This window comes from Pararge aegeria, chromosome 3 (genome assembly GCF_905163445.1).
Source record: "Pararge aegeria chromosome 3, ilParAegt1.1, whole genome shotgun sequence".
In the NCBI taxonomy this organism is placed as follows: Eukaryota; Metazoa; Arthropoda; class Insecta; order Lepidoptera; family Nymphalidae; genus Pararge; species Pararge aegeria.
In genome coordinates, this window is record NC_053182.1 from 9,401,353 (window position 1) to 9,423,863 (window position 22,511).

Consider the following 22,511-nt stretch of genomic DNA (forward strand, 5'->3'; position numbering starts at 1 on the left):
ACAATTCGATGGAATTGTAATGATAAAATTACCCGCTTTCAGGCGAGGAAATTGTGGTTTGCTCAAGGCCACCCAGTCCAATAGAAGAAGTTGAAATTACGACGGAAAATGCGGAGATGGACATACCGCATCCTGAGGTACCTATAACGTCTGATGATGTTGCAATTATTAATGAGGTACCGGAACCCGTAGAAGTACCTACGCTGGAAAATGAGAACCTGCCCGACGAGATCATAGAAATTTTGGGACAAGACCCAACATCCATTTCCGAATATAGTTCAGAAATTCGTAAGGCGTTAGCCGACCTCTTAATCCATATAGCCACTACAGGTCTTGATAAGGAAGCGCGCAAGGAATTGTTTCGAAACAAAAAATATTTCATTCCTAGCAACTGCAAGCAAATCGCGGCACCGTTACTCAATCTTGAAATCAAGGCCGCCTTGACGGAACACGTGTTAAAACGCGATAAGGGTATGGAAGCTAGACAAAAACAAATCGCTTCAGCCATTTCTTGTTTCGCTCAAGTAATGGACTTACAAATAAAAAATCAGGCAGATAGCAAAATAATAAAGGACATTATGGAAGGATTAAGGATGCTTTGCGATATTCAATACACGGACTCAATGAAAAGAAGATATTTTATCTCGTCATGCCTCAAAAAAGAAGTGAATGATCATCTTTCACAAACAAAAATAGATAAGTATATTTTTGGTAAAAATGTAGCTGAGACTTTAAAGACTGCTAAGATAGTCTCGAAGTCGGGAACAGAAATAAGGGTTCAAGACGTTAACAGTAAAACAGTAATTAAGAGAAAAACACAACCTCAACCGTCAACCTCAAGAGGTTTAAACTGGAAAGCTCCGCCGGCGCGCAGGCAGCCGGCCCAAACCAGGAGCCGCCCGCCTGTTCACGCGCAGAAGCCCGACTACTCATCGAAAGGGTCGCGGCAGCAGCAGCAGCAGCATCAGCAACGGAACACGCGCCGATTTTAAACGAGGTAAAATTCGCTGGTCGCCTTTCCTTATTTGCCCAACAATGGGCACTAATAACCGATGATCAGTCTGTTCTCTCTAGGATTACAGGTTATAAGTTAACCTTTACACAGAAGGTTACACAGAAAGTACTTCCCATCACTGCTAAATACACGGCTACAGAAAGGGCTGCGTACAGCGCGGCAATTAGCAGCCTTCTTATATCTGGGGCGGTAACACAATGTGAACCGTGCGCAACACAATATTTATCGAGTATATTCCTAATACCTAAACCTAACGGTAAAAATCGCCTTATTTTAAACTTAAAGAGCTTAAATAGATACATAAAAACGCATCATTTTAAATTGGAAGATTTAAGAACCGTTATAAAATTAATAACAATAGATACATTCATGGCCACAGTTGATTTAAAGGATGCATATTTTTTATTAAAAATTCATCCTGATTCGAGAAAATACCTTCGTTTCTTGTTTGAGGGAAGGATATATGAATTTAATGTCCTACCGTTCGGTCTTAATACAGCCCCATACATATTTACAAAAATAATGAAACCCGTTGTGCAATTATTACGTTTGGCTGGTTACATATCAACTATTTATCTCGACGATTTATTATTAATGGGCCGGTCTTTTAATGAATGTACTAAAAATATAACTATGACTATTAAACTTTTAACTGCGTTAGGATTCATAGTAAATTACGATAAAAGTAATCTGACTCCATCCTTTTCTTGTAGATTTCTTGGATTTATAATTGATTCACATAAATTACAAATTTGTTTACCTAAGGAGAAGAGGACACGTATTCGCACAGAACTACTTAGGATTATGAATTTACACCAATGTAAGATTAAAACATTTGCAAGGATTATAGGTTTATTGGTCTCTGCCTGCCCAGCCATTGAATATGGCTGGCTATACACGAAACAATTTGAACGATTTAAATACTTAAAACTACAAGGACATAAAGATTACAATAAGATTATCCATATTTCAGAGTCTTTATATAGCGATTTTTCGTGGTGGTTAAGAAATCTTGGCAGTTCTGTGCGCAAGATAAGAAGCGAAGATTACTTAATAGAGATATACTCTGACGCCTCAACTACGGGATGGGGTGCGGCGTGCGGGTCTGAATCAACTAGTGGGCAGTGGTCCGAACAGGAACGAAATCAACATATTAACTATCTGGAGCTACTTGCGGCATTCTTCGCACTTAAAATTTTTGCTGCCAATTTGCAACATTGTGAGATCCTATTACGAATCGATAACACGACTGCCATCAGTTACATTAACCGTATGGGGGGAATTCAATACCCACATCTAACGAGGTTAACTAAAGATATTTGGCAATGGTGCGAGTTACGCAACGTTTATATATTTGCCTATTATGTACGTTCGTCTGACAATACAATTGCTGATGCTGAATCAAGGCGTACCCACCCAGATATTGAGTGGGAACTCAGTGATTCCGCATTTAATCAAATTACCAATGCCTTCGGTCAACCTAACATTGATCTTTTCGCGACTCGCGTTAATAAAAAGTGTAATCGATTCGTATCTTGGCATAGGGATCCTGATGCCTTCCAAATTAATGCCTTCACAATGAAGTGGTCTGAATTCTATTTCTATGCTTTTCCACCCTTTTCAATAATACTAAGATGTCTTCAAAAAATTATTACTGACAGAGCCAGGGGAATTGTAGTCGTGCCTAGATGGCCGACTCAACCTTGGTATCCCCTGTTTCAATCACTGTTAATATCTAATTTATTAATTTTAAAACCGCATGAAAATATAAAAATATCTCTTGTTAGCAGATGGAACGTACAGAAAAACCTTACCCTGGTTGCCGGGATATTATACGGCGGTCGTTACTACGACGAGACGTCCCATTAGCAACAGTAAACATAATGCTTGCATCTCTGGCAGAAAGTTCCATCAAACAGTATGACGTTTCCATAAAGAAATGGTTTGTTCACTGTACCAGGTATTCAATTAATATGTTTGAAGCTTCAGTCCCAGAAGTATTAAATTTTTTGACTTCATTATTTAATGGTGGAAGTCAATATGGCACCCTAAATAGCTGCAGAGCAGCGTTATCACTTATATTAGATTCAAATATAACTAGAGATAATAGGATAGAAAGATTTTTCAAGGGCGTCTTTAGATTAAGACCTCCTCTTCCCAGATACAACGTGACCTGGGATACTTCTAGAGTTCTAGATTATTTAGCAAAAAATTACCCTAATGAAAGTTTATCTCTGAAGAAACTGTCATATAAATGTGTTACATTGTTAGCTCTTACAACAACACATCGGGTACAAACATTATCAAAAATTATAGTAAACAACATTGAAATTTCATCATCAAAAATAATTATTAAGATTCCAGATTTAATTAAGTCATCTAGGCCAGGCTCAAACCAACCTGCATTAGACTTACCTTTTTTCCCAGAAAAGCCAGCTGTGTGTCCTGCTCACACACTTATTTCTTACCTTAGTAAAACAGCAGCTTTGCGGAGTCAGGATTACTTATTTATAAGTTTCAAGAAGCCTTTTAAGATTGTCTCAACCCAGACATTAAGTCGCTGGATCAAAACCACACTAAGAGATGCTGGTATCGATGTTTCTATCTTCTCCGCCCATAGTACTAGACATGCGTCTACTTCAAAGGCTTATAGTTCAGGAATTAGTATTGAGCTAATTCGCAAAACTGCTGGGTGGAGTCAAAATTCCAATACGTTTTGGAAATATTATAATAAAGGTACAATTTCAAATCAGGAATGTAACTCTCTAGCCAGAGCAATAATTATAGATTGATTGCAATATTACAGGCGTTAATACTTAATTTTTTTTCAATAAAGGTAATTAACATAAGAAAAACTTTATTTTCAAGAAAATACAGGTGATTAACTAGCTATTGATTCATTGTTGAACCTTGTTTTTAATAATAAGGTTTATTCATAATGATAAAATTATTATAAGAGGAACTAAAAATTATTAAAATTTTATTATCATAAATACAGTCAAGTTTAATTTTTTTTTTCCTTGTATTACCTACATAAGTAACTTATGGAAGCTGGTTAAGTACAACATTAACCTAGCCTCATTGTAAGTAAATATTTTCGGAACTAGCTCCAAAAGTCTACATCTATATAAATATATATAAGTTAGGTTAACTAATCCACGAGGACAAGGCACTGATGTATAATTGATGATTAAATGAGCTTACCTGTAAGTGAAATTCAATCATAATTATACGAAAGTGCCTTGTCCGAAGGGGATTAGTCATTCCCTCCCACCCATGATACCCTAGAGATGTTCCGAAAATATTATTACATAACTCTAAAAGGAATGAGCTCTCCCAATTGGGGACCGACGAGCAAAAGTACGTCCTACCCACAAAGAAAATTAAGAAATATCTACCCTACATTTATGAAATGTTTTCTCAAAATAGTGTTCAGTGGTGGCGCCTCAAATGTGAGACTACATCTATATAAATATATATAAGTTAGGTTAACTAATCCCCTTCGGACAAGGCACTTTCGTATAATTATGATTGAATTTCACTTACAGGTAAGCTCATTTAATCATCAATTTTATTTTATAATACTTATAGTTATGTTTTAGGTCAACTTCGGCTTCACAGTGACTTAAAATTGAAGCAGTTGCCATAAAACTGTCTCGGTTTATAGCAGTCTAATCCAGCAGTTGACGAAAACTTCAAACCTAATCATTTTGTAATCGAATATTATAATATTTTCCCGAGTCTATGTTGCTTTAACCTATGTTGCTTTTACTGGACAGTGGACATTTATGCATCCAGTGATGAAAAGGTTTTGTTTTGTTAGTTCCTAACACTAGGCAGCTCTGCAAACACAGCACAGATTCAACAATATTCCTTTGCTAGTAGAAAACCACACTTTTCCTGCCTGATAGAACTTATCCGGTTCTGCGACGACAACTTATCCGGATTTAAAATATAAACCTTACCAATCGCATCAGAAACGAAATATTTTGTTCCGGAAGCTCCTGACCATCTTTTTAGAAAAACCTATTTCGGTATTTCTATTGCCGCTGTAACACAAAATAATTAAAATAAAATTTGAAAATTACAGAATTCAATCAATCAATCAAATACACTATATTCTACACCAAATTAAAAAAGGGGGGTAAAATAATAGTCGGTTGTGCTAATAATACAAAACAATTTTCTAAAAGATGCCACTCCACTTAAATATCAACCCTCGCCTTTGGCTCGGGTGATAACAATCTCGGATAAAATGGGTTTATTACTGAATTTAGGTACACACTCTGCTTCTTACTTCATTTGCTAGGAAATTTATTTGAGGTCTAAGCTTCGATTCCCGGGTCAGATCAAAAGTTTTTATTTTGATTGTAAATACAATAAATTATTTAAAAAAAAAGACAAAATAACTCTTAAAACAAAATTATACTTACATAGAATAGACTAAAAAATAGAATCATAATAATAGAATCTTATATACAAATACCGTAAATGAAAATAGAATAGGTGGGTTTTAAAATATATGGGTTTTTGATTTAGACCACGCGTCAAGTGAACGGACTATACCTACGTTATTTGAAACATCAAGGAATAAATGAATGTTAAAGAAACACTTTTTTAATAAACTGGAAAAAAAGAAAATTACCAAAGTAACAAACAACGTAGAGTTTATATATTCCCTTTGCATAAACAAATATCATCACCTAAAGGTTAGGTTTGCTTTCATATGATCAACAATTCTAGGACCTAGATCCAGTAAGTCAATTTTAACTATATACTTGAATGCACGAGTGCAACAAAAATGAGTTTTTGTCCGCCTACACATACCTAGCCAGTGTTTTTTGCGCGAGCACAAGCAGGGCTTTTGTGCATTTATGAAGTAAGTACACGCCACTAGGTAGGCATAATTATTAGTTTTTGGCATTCACTTTTCTTCCTTTCTATAGTTTGACTCTACTTATTGCGGAGGTTCATGCTCGTTATATTTTAGCACTGAGTTCAAATATCGGGAACAAATTAACTATCCGGGAGGTATATTGAGCGTCATTAAATTTTATTGCAGCTGCCTTACGTGTTATTTTAAGAGGTTATTTCCTGACAAAGACATTATTCTCAATGCGAATAATGTCAATGAGTCTTATGTTAGTATAAATAGGGTCGTAAACACTCTGATGCCATTTATTAGCAATGCTTCATAAGCACTTTAAGAGGATACAAACAATCTGTGTAAACAAAGTGTTCACGAGCTTCGTAGAAGGTACCGATGAGTAAACAGGATAGCGTTAGGTAATGGGTTTGCGTATACCCAGATATAGGTGTATAGCTTACACACAAACTTTCGACCGTCCTACTTCCTTGACTTGAATAGATAAAAAGTTCTATCTTTTTGTTTTCTATTCCCCGATGTCACATTACAATAATTTCTTTGTTAACCTATCTACCTACTTCGCTTGACCTTTATTTGATATGGCATTTAAATCTCAAAATTTTATGAAGATGTATCAAAGAAGTCACAAAAACATTGCGTGCGTTGCGATTTACCTATTACTAGCAACCCGCCCCGGCTTCGCACGGATGCTATGCTAAGTATTATTAGGCCATAATAAATGCATAATGTATTTAATTACGTAAATAACAATTAATGCTGTAATACTTGAAATCGCTTCGTAAATAAGTCATTATTTCTCGCAAAAAGAAAAGAATAAGAAATGGTTAGTTTGGGTTATCCCTAATTGATTTGACATATATCAACGCGGATTTTTTTAGTAGGTATATTATTTTGATACATCTCGTAGAGTTCAGCCAGCGTTTGCAATGTAAGCGCAAAAAAATATTATCGACATCACACCTCGAACACACATGGAACCTCTAAAACTATCAGTGTTTCTCTACAATAGTTGTTTTATAAATATAACCTAAAATAAACTATTTAAAACTAAATAAAATCTAAAACGTCCTCGAAACCACCGCAGCGAGGCACAGTTCCTAAGATGCTGGCAGCATTGCCCCTTTGGATGGCCAAACTAATTCGTTGGCCAAGGTAACTGCCCGCTCTAGGATCACCGGTAGACTCGATAACCCTTTTCGATAATTCTTTGAAAAGAGCTCTTGCCTCCGGACCCCACGGTCCCAAAGTCTCTACTCCAAAAGGCACAAAAATGAAGCTGCTATCCAGGTTTTCATATTTACGCCTCTTGGCCTGCTCGGCACTGGTAGCAGCCGCACCCACCATTGACGAGGTTTTGGTTTCTCTACTATATTATTTATTAATTATGTATGTACCATAAATTGTGATTTTGATCATAAGATACATGAAGTGTACAAAGGAAAGCTCATCTCTATAAGAGATCTCTTCCAGCTACCCCAGGATGTGAGTACGGTGATTTAATTGTGGTATAGGTCAAATGGTTACAATATACCTACTACATAATAACTACTAAGGATATTCAATATATCTAAATAATAACAAAATTCTACATACTAATACAATAAAATTTGAAGATATTTTATTTATTATACATATAAACCTTTCTCTTGAATCACTCTATCTATTAAAAAAACTGCACTATAATCCGCTGCGTCGTATTAAAGATCTATGCGTTTATAGCGACAGACAGACAGCGGGAAGCGACTTTGTTTTATATTAAGTTTTTAGTGATAGTGATGATCTATTGAAAATCAGAGGAATAGGATTCCTGTTGTTAGGTATATACGTAGGCACTGCTTTGGTACTTTATCATCGTCATCATCATCATCCTTAAAATCCTTTTTATTGAGAGTGGGTTTTAGTACACCACACAAGTGGCTAGTAATAAAACAACAACAGACGTTCCGCTAGGGGATTTAGGATCCCAGTAAGACATCGCGTAGAAACCGATTATAGGCCGATGAGTTTAATATTGCTAATTGTAAACTGTAAAATGATGTTGAAAAAGAGCAACCTGCTGAGTTTCTTGCCGGCTCTTCTCGGTCTTCTCGGCCTTCCGAACCGGTGGTAGAGTCACTACAAACAGACTGACTTGACTACTTGAAATAAATGGATTTTGAATCATGATTTTTGCAATGCCTATTGCAGGTTAGCCCGTAACCATCTTAGACTGCATCATCACTCACAAGCAGGTGACATTGCAGTCAAGGGAAAACTTATAATAGAAATAAAAAAAAATGTATGTCATTTACCATACATTAACTTTAGAACTAAGTAATGCACGTTTTCACTAACAAGACAATGTCAAAATAGGTAACGCCTTATCTAAAGATATTCTTGGGCATACATCTACTAGTAGTTATTACCTAAGAGTTGGGGAAAAGTCTATTTTCTATAGATATACGTTTAGTAAAACGGGCATAAGTGTTCGGCGTTAAAATATGAAGGCATTCCCTGCCTCATAATCGTCGCAATAGTCATGAAAACCAATGAATATCCGTGTAGCCAAAAATAGGGTCAACATTTAAAACTGTTTAGTTAATAGGTCAATTTGACAAGTTATCTTAATAAGAATGAAAGGGCTCGATTTGTAGATCCTCACGTAAGTTTTTTATGTCACTTTTTTCAGGGCTTATAGTTCAACTTCTAACTATCCCACAAAATGTGTAATAAACCAGATTGACTGTTTATCCATAAACCGACTTGTAGAAGCCCGTTATCCCTCGTGCATCTGCATGGTGGGTTTGTGTTCTAAATCAATCTTTGCTTTGCTATCGAGAGGGGAAGCCTGGGCTCATAAACAGGTTAAGTATTAACAGACCAACTTATTTATTAAACTCTTTATTTGTATACCACAACATTTAAAATGTAACAAAAACAGAAACATCGAAAGAAGTAGTAATACAAAAGGCGGCCTTATCGCTTAATAGCGATCTCTGCCAGGCAACCTTAGAATTAGGAAAAAAAAAAGAAGAGGAGAATAGACTGCTGGTGGTACAAATATTAAAATACATACATGCAAATAACTACATGCCAATACATAAACTAGTGTGCACAAATAGATAAAAAGTAAATAATATAATAAATAAATAAATATAAAAATAAACTAATATATATAATAACAACACTTACATAATTAAATACTTTAACATACAATAAATGAGTAAGTACATATATACATACTATTAAAAGTCGTTAACAATATAATGGGCCTTAACTGCTCTTTTAAATATCGCCAGTGATTTGGATCGTCGTATGCTCAATGGAAGCGCATTCCACAATTCCACAGCTCGTACGCTAAACGAACGCTTATAAAATTTTGACTTATGATAAGGCATACACAGCGTCAGCGCACGGCACGATCTTACACCAGATTGCTCACCAAGAAAAGTGAACTTCTCTTTTAAATACGAGGGAGTATTTAGATGAAATAACACACAGTACAGAAGAGAAAGTACATGCATATCCCGGCGACGACGAATAGGAAGCCACTTGAGTTTTTGTCGAAATACGGAAACATGGTCATATTTGCGAAGGCCAAATATGAACCGAATAGCCAGATTTTGAAGACGCTTAAGTTTATTAAGCTGATCCTCGGTCAGATTAAGAAAGCTTGCATCCGCATAATCGAGAATAGATAGAAAAAGAGAATGTGCTAGCATAACTTTGGTCGGAATTGGAAGAAATGATTGCAGCCTTCGCAACGAGCTCATCGCCACAAACACTTTCTGACTCAGCTCTTTGACATGCACTGTCCATGACAATTCCCGGTCGAGGTATACACCAAGATCTTTCACAGAGTCACAAAAAGGAATAGCGATGCCATTATAAATAACAGAAGGAATGCTCAGCCAATCAACCCTCGCGATCATTCCTGAGCTACCAATAACGATAGCTTTTGATTTTGCAGGATTGACCTTTAGCCCATATTGCCTGCTCCACTCAGAAATTGCAGCCATATCATTATTTATAGCTGCAATAGCAGAACCAAGATTTTGAAGGGTAGATGAGCGATATATTTGGATATCATCTGCATACATGTGATAGAGAGAAGAGATGTTTTGAGTAATAGAGTTAATGAAAATAGAAAAAAGTAAAGGAGATAACACGCCACCCTGAGGTACCCCAGCCGCTACATCACACCAAGACGAAAAGGACTCGTCAATCTGAATGCGCTGTCGACGGCCATTGAGGTAACTCCGAAACCAGTCTATTACTGATGGAGATATGTTAATAGAGCGTAAAAGACTAAGCAAGATGTCAAAGTCAACTGTATTAAAGGCATTGCTAAAGTCAAGCAGAATAAGAATTGTTAGCTGCTTGTTATCCATCGCCCATCGAATATCATCAGTTACTTTAGCAAGAGCAGTAGCCGTACTATGACCAGGACGAAAGCCAGATTGCAAAGAACTGAGAAGGTTATTCTTATTAAGAAAGAGACTAAGTTGTTGAGATACGAGTTTTTCAAGAACTTTTGAGAGAAATGGTAATATAGAAATGGGGCGAAAATCAGAAAACGATGAAGGGTTGTTTTTTTTAGGTAGAGGAATAATCTGAGCAAACTTCCATTCTTCAGGGAATTTGCTACAGAGAATGGAAGAGTTTAAGATATGGGTTAGAATAGGGGAAACAACGTCAAGAATTGGAATGATCATATTACGGGTAATGCTATCTACACCAACAGCATTCGATGCAATGGATATTATGCTCTTCTTAACATCACATTCAGTAAAAGACTCGAAGGTAAATGGTAAAAAGTTAGGAGTTGAGTGGGAAGAAAGAATACTAAGAGTACGTTCTTTATCGGAACTATTAATTGTATCAGAAGTAGAAAAATGTTTATTTAGGAGTTCGATATCAACGTTAATAGAAGATCTATGAGATGATTTACCAACTCCAAGAGACTCAAGAAACTTCCAGGTTTTAGCAGTGTCACCACTTTCAACAGACTTATGAATATGGCGTCGTTGAGCATCCCTACACAATGTATTACAGCGATTCCGTGCTTTATGATATTTTTCCCGGTTAGCGTCAGTATTATTTGTTTTGTATTTATATTTCGCCGCAATCTTTTTGTCCATTAAAATTTTTATCTCTTCTGATAACCAAGGCGCCGGTAGATGTTTCAGCTTGATTGGTCTTAACGGAGCATGCGTATCGTAGAGTTGCGTTATCAGGGAATTAAATATCTCAATTTTGCGGTCAACTGAGTCAACAGCTGCGATAGCCGCCCAGTCCAGATGACTAGCATCATCACACAAGCGACGGCTGTCAATTCCTCCAAAGTTACGCCGCAGAAGTACCCTCGATTTTGCTTTAAGTGGACGTATTTTATATGAAAGATAAATCAAATCATGATAAGAAAATGCATCGGCAGGACACTGGCCATGCTTAAAGACGAAATCCGGAGAAGATACCATAATAAGGTCAAGAAGAGAAGGAGTACAACCAGGAGAATAATGCGTAGCAGCAAGGGGCAGGACAGACAAATTACAGGATTCCACTGTAGTCAAAAATTTCTTGCTGCGATAATCATTTTTGAGTAAACAAGTATTAAAATCTCCAAAAATAATGGAGTGGCTATAAAGAGGAACTTCTTTCTCTAATAAGGATTCAAATGAACGAAAGTAATCAGAAACGTATGGTGGACAATAGAACACTCCAAGAAGAATTTTGGTATGGGAAATAAGAACTTCAACAAGTAGGTGCTCAGCAGCATCAGGTAAGGGGGGTTGTGAAGACATACTAATAACAGTAAAAGGAATATAAGAACGCAAGTAGATCGCTACTCCACCACCCCCCTTACCAACACGGTCATTGCGAATAAGCCTAAAACCTGGCAGCGAATAAGAGGTAGAAGGTAAACAAGTTTTAAGCCAAGACTCAGACACTAGTATAGCATGTATGTTACGGGAATCAAAAGATGCAAGCATATCAGGATAATGAGCTGGGATACTTTGTGCATTAATATGAATGACATTAAGGTTCTTCAAACAATCTGAGAAGCAAGAATCAAGAGTTTTATCAAGTGGAAGGAAAGATGTACTGTGGAAACTATCATCACTAGACGACATAGACAGAAAAACATCACTGTCCATACTGTTCAACGACATTGTATAGAATAAAATAATATATCAAATAATAAATATAAAAAAAAAAAAAAACAATAAAAATAACAAATATAAAGCAATATATATATAAACTTAAAGAGTAAAAGAAAAAAAAAGAATACTAACTATGGTATTAATATATAGATTTTCCTAATCCGCCAGCTGCATCTTGAAAATATAAGAATACTAGACAATTAAAACATTTGCACAGAAAATATTGAAGTTAAACAAAAAAAAAACAATTAACAAAACTGCGTATAACAAAATAAAAATAAAACATAACAGTGTGTTGCAGGCCTTATAAAGTCTATGCTTCAATGTTTCTAAACGAACTACCAAATACACGTCAGTCAAAGTCATCTGTCACCGCTTGTCAGATGTCATTGTCAGACATTGAGAGTGCTCTTACCCACAATAACAAAACCTAAATAATTAAATGAAAGTATAAAGTAAACTACAACAAAGAACATAATAAATTGATTAGAAGCTACTACCAAAAAAGATTATACTAATTATTTCATAACAGAACAAATACAAAGCGAGCCAAACAGAACAGTGCCAAGAACTGTAATTTTAAAAGAAACTAGTTGTATTCATTTTTTAATGATACGCTTCATTCTTGTGTTGGCGGCTCTGGTGTCCTTGGGGGCTTCAAACGAAGTAGCAGGCGCAACGGCAGGCGCAACGGCAGGCACAGGCACATCCTGAATGGAAGACGGGATAGCGTTCAGCTCGGTCATAGTCGTGACGCGATGCCGTTTCCCACTGGAGTCAAGCACCATAATGGTCCCGTTCCTGGTCCAACACCTCGCCACACCAAATCGCTGTCGAGCCGCAAGGAATGTAGAGTGGCGACTTTTAATAAGGAATTCAGAGATGGTTACCCCGGTGCCCTTCAAGTTAGTCTTAGCCGACCAAACTGCATCCCTGAGTGACGAGTCTCTGAATTTAATAAGAACAGCACGAGGCTTGTTACCACCCATACGACCCAAGCGATGACAGCGGCTTAAAGAGTCTGGGGACAGTTTTGACACTTTAAGGTGCCCGGATAAAAATTTACACACTAAAGCACTGGGCTCATCTTTGTCTGACTCAGCAACTCCATGCACAAGAAGAATCTTCTTTCTTGACCGCATTTCTATTTCATCCTGCTGTCTTGCCAAAAGCTCCACCTGCAGCTGCAGATTCTCCAAGGCAGTAAGAACAAACGATCTAAACGCCCCAAACTGCGAGTTGATGTTAGAAGTTGGACTAGTGGCAGGGATGGCACCCTTTAACTCCTTTTGGAATTCCGCCATTCTTGCATTAAAGTGATCATTGATCTCGTTCAAGCTTCTTTTAAGTGCTTCCATTGTACGTGTCAGTGTTAAAGTTAGGTTAAGTATTGCACACGGTCACTGTTAAGGATAAGTTTTGTGCAAATGTTTGTGAGCAAGCTTTTGGACTTAGGCTATTCACAGGTACATATTTTAGCACTCCTAAGCACTTAATGTAAATTTAATTAATTATTAAAAACGGAGCAGAAAAATTTTCGACTTATTTATTTAACGCCTACCCACCAAAAAAGTTGTTAGTTAGGTAGATAGGTGAAAAAATTAAAACATCCTCATCAACTTAGTTATTGTGTCAAAAAAAAAAGGGATATATTTTATTTTGATTAAATAAATAATAAATAAAACGTGTCTCTGAAAGGTACAGAATCCTCAATACAAATCATTATGGAAAGTATTGATGAGATCTAGGTTGGAGCGCGCTTGCAAAAAAAAATTGCCTATTCACGCTTTCCTTGAAAGTAGCTACCTTCTCAAGTTATCTATATCTATACTTATAATAAAACTGTAACTGGATGATTTCTGTACATTTAATATATTTTGAAAATTTTGATCGGGGGATGCTTTAAAAAATAGTTTTGAAATATTAATTTTGATTATATACCTTCAAATTCCTTTTAAAATTATTCAAATTGAACCAATCGCTTAGAAGTTGCGACGGGTATCGAAACGCAGAAATCAAGAAAAATGCAGTGGGCCGGTAGGTAGCGCTGCAATTCATTTCTAATTTTTTAAGATATTATACCCTCTAATTCGGTGCAGACGAAGTTGCGCGGGTCAGGTGGTAATAAAATAATAATCAAATACCTACATAATATTTTAAGAGAGATAATATAAGAACAGATTCTTTGGCAGCCGTTTGCATTTGGCGCGTGGGCTGACGTCACTTCCGTTACACAAGACATGACACGCAAATCCCGTGATCTCATCGCGCACGCCACAAAGTGTTACGCTATTACGTATTAAGGTCACAATTTATATCTACACTAGGATGCTGCTGACTATTTTATCCACGGTTGCTAGATTTTTTTTGAATTACACAGGAATCGTGCTGAAAAGTACTTATCCTCGCAGACCTTTTTTCAGCGTTAAATTAAAATTATAAATAATGGAGAAAGAGTTCCGGGAGCTGGGAGTTTTTTATTGGAAATTTTTCTCCTCTTTCAGAATCTTTTTTGAAATATCTTAAATATTAATAGTTTGTGAAATATTAGCAAAATACGAAATTCCATTTTTTTCATCTTCAATTGTTTATAACTTTTGCAATTTTTATGCTTATACACGCTTTTGACACATATTGGATAGAACGCGGAAATCCATAATATATTATGAAAATGAAGCTTAATTTGCTATACTCCGCGAACAGCAGGACAATCTGTATCAACAACTATTTGAACAATTATTCATTGTAAAGTCAACATCTATCTCCTCAGGATGCTCCAGTTTCCGAGCTTAACGTGCGTAGAGGGAACATTGCCGAGGATCTGTTTGGTGTGGAGTATACGGATTGAAGAAATTATAAATAACACTATACAGATTCTCCTGCTGTTCGCGGAGTATAGCAAATTAAGCTTAATTTTCATAACGCTTTTGGAACATTTTTCTAGGCGCCATTCCGGATCCAATGAGCTATCGCACATCAATTAAAGAGCAGTATTTGTACCATTTTCAACTTGTCGACTGGACTATGTCATATTTTATAGTGATAATTGAAGGACCAAGCAACCACCGCCTATAAAAAGAGCAAAACCTCGCGAAGCATGCAAAGAACACATCCTTAAAAGTGCCACCCGGTGCCTATCAACCAGACAAGCAGGATGTCGTCCTCATTTGCCTGTAATAAGACTGGTAACCACGCCCTTCAGACCGTAACTAAACAATAGTGTTTGGCGGCAGAACTCTGACACAATAAACTCTATTACTATTAATTCCCAAAAATCGGTCTCCATGCACGCTTTCAGTGTGTAAAATGTCATAATTATTACAATTGTACGTAGAAAACAAAACTATTTTTTGAAATTTCCCGGGAATGGTTATATATATACCGGGAATGGTATACTCTATTATGACAATACACACATCGCCATCTAGCCCCAAAGTAAGCGTAGCTTGTGTTATGGGTACTAAGGTGATTGATGAATATTTTTATTAATAATATACATAAATACTTATAATATACAGATAAAAACCCAGACACTGACAACATTCATGTGCATCACACAAAAACTTTCCAGTTGTGGGAATCGAACCCACGGCCTTGGACTCATAAAAACAGGGTCGCTGCCCACTGTGCCAGTTGGCCGTTAGTTTAAGCTATATTACCCGAAAAATATGTATCAATGACCGTCTGTACACTAACCGTCCGTGTTCCTGAGTCAGTTTATCTGTGTGCTAAATTTCGTCAGAATTAGTGTACTGTTTGAGGCCAACATGAGCAACAAACAAACATACTTGCGAATTTATAATATTAGTAGTGATGCTAAGTTCATTCCCACCATATTCACTCAATGTCGACTTTATCCTTCCATTTTATCAAACTGTCATCAATCTTGTCATGCTTGCAGAGGGAGAGTGACTGATGTGGCATACTTTAGCTATCTACCTATTTATTTAGTCATCTGATATGCAAGTGTGAATTGTATCGAATATATTATTCGCCGTTTATGGTAACGATCATTTTTATAAGCGAAGACTCGTGGGTGGGTATTTTCATATTAACGAACGTATCGTGCGAAACTGTTATTATTTTTAGCGGTCCGATACGTCGTCCGTGTATTAAGTGTGATAAATAAATATGTTTACTTATCAGAATTTATACCCCCAAAAACTTTCGATCTAAAACCCACCGCTTCGCATTGCCCGCCCTCGCCTGTAATCATTACAAGTCTGGTAGTTACAGTGAAACTTTTTTTAACCACACAATATTTAGAATCAAAACGACAGAATACGTAAATCATTTTTAATTCGATCAAAAGGAAACTTAATTAATTGTTCAATCGTGTAGCCTCTGCAATCAAAATATAGTATTGGATATAATGATAAAGTTTTATTTTTGACGGCCGATTGGCGCAGTGCTTACTGAGTCAAAGGCCGTGGGTTCTATTCCCACAACTGGAAAATGTGTGTGTGATGAACAGGAACGTTTTTCAGTGTCTGGGTGTTTATATGTATTTTATCAGTATTTATGTATATTCATTATTCATAAAAAAATATTCATCAGTCATCTTAGCACCCATAAAACAAGCTACGCTTACTTTGGGGCTAGATTGCGGTGTGTGTATTGTCGTAGTATATTTATTTATTTGTTTATTTCTTAAATCTACTAAGAAAATATACATAGATCTACTTAAGTACTTATAAACATTATAGACGCGTCTAGACTACTGAATATAGTATTAGATTTAATAGGCCATATCCAATACTCACCTTAGTTTGCCTAGACAATCGTCCGGAATTGGTAGGAGTGCCTACAAATTGTAATCCAAAGTCTCAACCCAATTTCGTTACTCTGATCAAAACTCTGGCTAATTTTAATAAAGTTACATTACTTACAAGGGGAACGGAGACGGGACTACTATTGTATGTCTATGGGGTATTAAAGTATTCATGATAAAGAAACATTTTTCAAAATCAGCGGTGTTTACGTTTGATGTCAAATTAACAATTACGGTGGCATCAGAAAACATATTACTTTAATCAGTCAGTCAATCAAAACATATTAATAATTTACACGTTCGTACGTTCACGCGAACACATAACGTAGTTTGTCAAATCATTGCAATTTCAATATTAGATATTTTTAATAACATACGTTACAAATACGATTCGATGAAAATAGATTTTACATATACAAATTATGAGCGCTGGAAAGTTAAAATGAGATAAAGATAAGAGGCAAGAGCAGTTTGCAAAGTGAGTGCGTCTTGCTAGCGCCGCAGGCTGCGTTTGCGATAAATTAAGAATTTAATTAAACTATGTGCTACGAAATGTTACAACTGTTTGATACATGGATGTGAAGAAAATTTTAAAAAGATTTGCTACATTCTATACATTCAGCGTGCCTGATTATAGATAGAGTATCTTAAGAAAAAAAAAGAAAATATGTCTTTATTTCTTCTCTTAGAGGTTCTTTAAGGATCTGCCCCTTTCACTAATGCAGGTGTACCTATCTATTGCGACAAAGAGGTAACGTTTTAAAATATCGCAAGTCCTTATTATTATAATTTACCTAATACTAGCACAGGGGGCTTACTAGTATCGCTGAAAGCCTGAAAGTCGAATTATTTTCATATTGTAGATGTTTTGTTTCTAAAAATAAACTGTCATTTTAAAATAATATGGTAGGAAGCCCCAGGGGTCGCAATAACAAAAATCAACAACCCTTTCCTAATATTGTAAATGCGAAAGTGTGTTTGTTTGTTTCTCCATCCTTTACGCTCTAACTAAGCAACCAATCAACATGATTTATGATATAAACTTGAAAGGACGTAGAGTAACATTACTACTACTTTTTACCCAAAAAAAACGTTTTATTAAAAAACCACGGGATTGGTTAAAAAAGCAATAAAAGCGGACGAATGAGGCGGGCAACAGCTAGTTTGTCTATAATTAGGAAATTCTAAAACGCTCCATCGCAAAGATAAAACTGGTAAGGGCTCCAAGTGAGGCATCGCTGCTATCGCATAGATACTGAACGCTGAAAAAAAGATTATTGGAAATTTAATTCCCGATGGAGTAGAAACTTAGACAGGGTTAAGTAGGTATTTCGTAAATTGAATTCCAAGAGGATAAAGTTACAAGCGACCTCTTCTACTGTTACATAGTACATTACATTTTGAAATCGACATATTATCGTAACAGTATATCTTGGAACGGTATGTACCTAACTAGAACAACTGAACATGTCTGACATAGAAACAAACTTGTTCGCATTTCCTGAAGAGCACCAAGTTTTCGAAGTTGTCTTACACACCGGGGACGTATGATAAACGTAAACGTTGTTATATTAAAATTAAGTTGCGTAATCACACAAAGTAACGTACCCATTAGTTTTTATTAATTTTTATTCATTTTACACCAATACGTAATAAATAGTTTAACAAGAATAAAATATTAGGCCGGTTCAACAGGCGGCCTTATCGCTAACAAACGATCTCTACCAGGCAACTCATCACAGAAACAAAAGAAAAGTTACAGTATAGGGTTAGGGTGTACAAAAAAAAAATAAGTAAGAAAAAGAAATACGACATGTAAACACAAATAATTTTACATCCAATCAATAACATTACATGAGAAACTATCTCATTATCAAATAATTTTGTCAACCCTCCCTGCTTCAGACGTCAGTGACGCGGACGCTGTGGTCTTATAAGTGGGAGGTCACGAGTTTAATCACTACGGATTTGATCACAGGTAATGGTTTATTTGTGATAAAACCCGTGAAAATTTGGGAATTTATAATTTCTGGTTTTTTTTTCGGTCTGATTTGGTTGGAGGCTTCGTTCGTCGCTCGTTAAGCGATTCTGAAGTATGATGCCGCGTAGAGACCGATTAGGGGTTCAACATAACGGCCAAACCTACCTGAGATCCCCAGCCACATTTCCGGAAACCCAACCTTACCCTATCTTAGGACCCTAGGCATGCTAGGCTTCCGGAACGAGCTTGGGTGGATGGAATAGCGGGGATTTAGACAAGCGACGTGCGGAAACTGCCTAGAGGAAAGTAGAACGTCCATGGTAAGCTTGCCACTATCTTAGTCTGCATATACATATAAATTCCGTTTTACTCTGACTTTATTAGTTTTGTTAATTGAAACTGAGCGTCAGTTATTATGATTTAGGAGCGCCCAAATCGTGTCCGGGCGGGGAGTAATTTTTCAACGAACCCTAAGTTTTTCTAATTTTTCTCCTAAAATAACCCCAAAAATCGAAACTCATTTATTCGCTATATGTCCGTGATTGGGTCTGCTAACTTTGTATGTGTATCTAATTTCAACTTTTCCGTTCCGAAGCTTCGGAGGAAATAGGCTGCGGCAGCAAAAGTGACAGCAAGATACTCAAAGGGTTCCGTTTAATAATATATCCATATCGTTGTCAATAGAAACTAGATCAGTAATTAAATTGTGTTAGACAGAAGCAGGCTTTACTTTGCGGAATTCCACGATATATAATTTGCTATACTCCGCGAAAAGTAGGAGAATCTGTATGGTGTAATTTATGATTTCTCCAATCTTTATGCTCCACACCAAAAAGATCTTCGGCAATGTACCCTCTACGCACGTTTCGCTACGAAACCGGAGCAGGAGATGTTGACTTTACAATGAATATTTGTTATAATTATTCATTCATTGTTAAGAAGAATAAGAAATTATAAATTACACCATACAGATTCTTCTACTTTTCGCGGAGTATTACAAATTATATATCGTGGAATTTTGAATTTGAATTTAATAAATAAATTGTTTCAACTTCCTACCTCCAAAGAAAAGCAGTTGAGGCAGTTTTTTGTCTGTATGTTTTAAGAAGGTACAATGTGAAATTAGGCTCATGATGAGGCTAATAATAATTATTAGCTTTATAACTCTATCGATATTTCTAAATAATAACTAGCGCTAGATAAATATCTAAACAAACATTAAAGAAAACTCCAGTCGGATCTCTTGACAATAAAGCGTTTCCCGACTGAATGCTTTTGATGTCTATTTTCATCTCTACACAAAGCAAACAGAATAACTGATGTATTTTTTTCCTCCTCTCATGTATCGACTCAACACTGTTGTCACGTCAAGTTGTTCAAATCCATCTTCTTATTGATTTGTGGTATCAATCAGTCGTCAACGAGTGGACAATGCATGATCAACCAGTCTACATTGACGTTCGGCATCGACTGTCACTTCTACCACATCAGCGCAAGGTCGGGATCGCGTCCTCACCGAGTTGGCAACGCGTCATCACCGAGTTGGCAACGCGTCTTCACCGAGTTTCCTCACTGTCTTGCCAGAATCACACAGTAATCTCCAACGCCTCTTAGTGTGAAACGCTTAATTAAGAATCGACTTTCATGAAAAGGAAAAAGTTCTCCAAGATCGAAGTTGTTTGAACTGTATTTAAAGACAATAATTTTTAACCTACAGAAAAGTCATGTAGCCATTACGAACTTTTATAGATATATGGAATGCTTAATTTGAAACAACCTCGATTGCCGTTCCGAATTTGAAAATTTGGGCCATAACAATACGTTCACTTTTTTCAGTGTTACGAGACGCTCGAAAGTAAAAGTTGTCGGATCTCATGACCCAGTTGAATAATATCTAGTTTCTACAACTTGATGCAATTTAGGAAACGCGCCGAAGTTTGCCTCTAAATCAAACTGACTGAAGTCACCTGCTTCTACGATTAGGTTAGCTGAAACTTCAGATACAGTATTATATCTACATAAAGTATCCAAAGATTAGGTATCTTTGGAAATATATGTATCAATATTGGTTTATGCAGTATATGTAAATTTGTCTTGACTGTGGTGCTGTTTTTCTGACACCTCTCTGACAGGCGAAACGGGGCACTTAGTGCCTGAGGTAGATACTAAACATCAGACATCCCTGTCGTAGACGTGGTCATGTGCGAAAGGATTTCCAGGCGGTCCGTATCAATAGTGGTTTTTGCAATACTACACGAAAAATGAACTTTTGTTCATTTATGTGCCAGTTATACTTCCTAGAAAAATCTATAAGTAGGTACAACAAAGTCGATACATAAAAGTAAACTACATCCCTGAAATATTTTGTCAGTCGATCGTGACATTTTTTGTTTGTTCAGAGAGAACATTCCGATACTAAATTTATGTGTCTGGGGTCGATTTTTCAATCGCCAAACTGTGTTATAAATTTGTCAGGCAGTTGTTTTAGAGTCGCGCGGTGCGATGGCGTAGCTTCTCATGACTGAAACAAATGTATGAAATATACCAAGCATGCCACAGGTAGCGACGACCGGCGGCACGTTGCGCTACTCATCTACCCATACATTTATTAACATTGCACAAATAGGGCACAATAAGGGTCTACACCCTTATTTGTTCCAACCTTATTTTTTTATTTCACTACAAGTTAGCTCTTAACTGCAATCTTACCTGATGGTGGTGAGTGATGGTGCAGTTTAAAATGGTAATGAGATGTTAGGGTAACGGCAGATTTATTGAACCCCTAATCGGTTTCTACGCGACATACTCGTAGTACCGGAACGCTAAATCGCTTGGCAGCACTATAATAGTATTTTAAGGAAAGTTGGTAACTAGCCACGGCCGAAGCCTCACACCTGCTTTTCAATTCGGTTTTAAGGACGGGTCATAAATTCGACGTGTCTGTGTTTGTGTGTGTGGCATCTTAGCGCGAACGGAGCAAGCGGATGAACCGATTTTGAGTTTTTTTAATTTGGTTTCATTGGCACTGCCGGCTAATTTATTTTGAATTCGGGGCCTATGTTTGATGAAAGTCGGACCAAGATGGCCGCCGCCACAAAATACTGTATCAAATGAAAGAGCTTGACTGGTAGAATACTATACTAGCGGACCCCAGCGCCATCTGTCGGGCTGATTTGTGAATCTAAACCATCCAGGGTGTCCCCCAAAGGCATTCCAAAAGATTCATTCAAATCGGTCCAGCCGTTTAGGAGGAGTTCAGTGACATACACACGCACACAAGAAATATATATATAAAGATGATAAATTTCAATGGCAGCCTTAACATAACAAAATAGCGAATTACATTTTTTTCACTCCTCCTTCAAAACGCGTATCAAATGAAATAGCTTGACTATTAGAATAATGAACACGATATTAAAAGTCGTAAGTGTTTTAAATTTAAAATTTACATATTACTCGATCTTATGTTTGTTGTTTTCAGACTCAATAAATAACAATATTATTTCATTATGTCATTTTGGGTTAATTTCCACGAAGTTTATAAATCGTTGTAGGTATTTAAATTAGATACGAAAGAAGACATTTGAACCATCGTCATTCGTCAATATACACTTACGAAAGGTTCCTGTAATATATCCCAATCGCTTTGAACGATTCGCATCAAAGCTTTTACGTAAATCGATCACACTCGCACTTTGTGGTATCGTCACACA

At 36.5% G+C, this 22,511-nt stretch overlaps 1 protein-coding gene across 2 annotated transcripts; it reads left to right on the plus strand.

Annotated features, from left to right (window-relative positions):
- The first annotated feature begins 554 nt into the window (after positions 1 to 554).
- Positions 555 to 3,989, plus strand: LOC120637233. Of its 2 annotated transcripts, none has more exons than XM_039908956.1 (2): positions 555 to 997; positions 2,803 to 3,989. In XM_039908956.1, the coding sequence occupies exon 2, from the start codon at positions 2,806 to 2,808 to the stop codon at positions 3,805 to 3,807; it is 1,002 nt and encodes a 333-aa protein (XP_039764890.1). In that variant the 5' UTR covers positions 555 to 997; positions 2,803 to 2,805; the 3' UTR covers positions 3,808 to 3,989. The 2 variants fall into 2 exon arrangements, with proteins under 2 accessions (XP_039764890.1, XP_039764889.1); XM_039908955.1 differs by having other exon boundaries at positions 2,806 to 3,989.
- Positions 3,990 to 22,511: the final 18,522 nt, after the last annotated feature.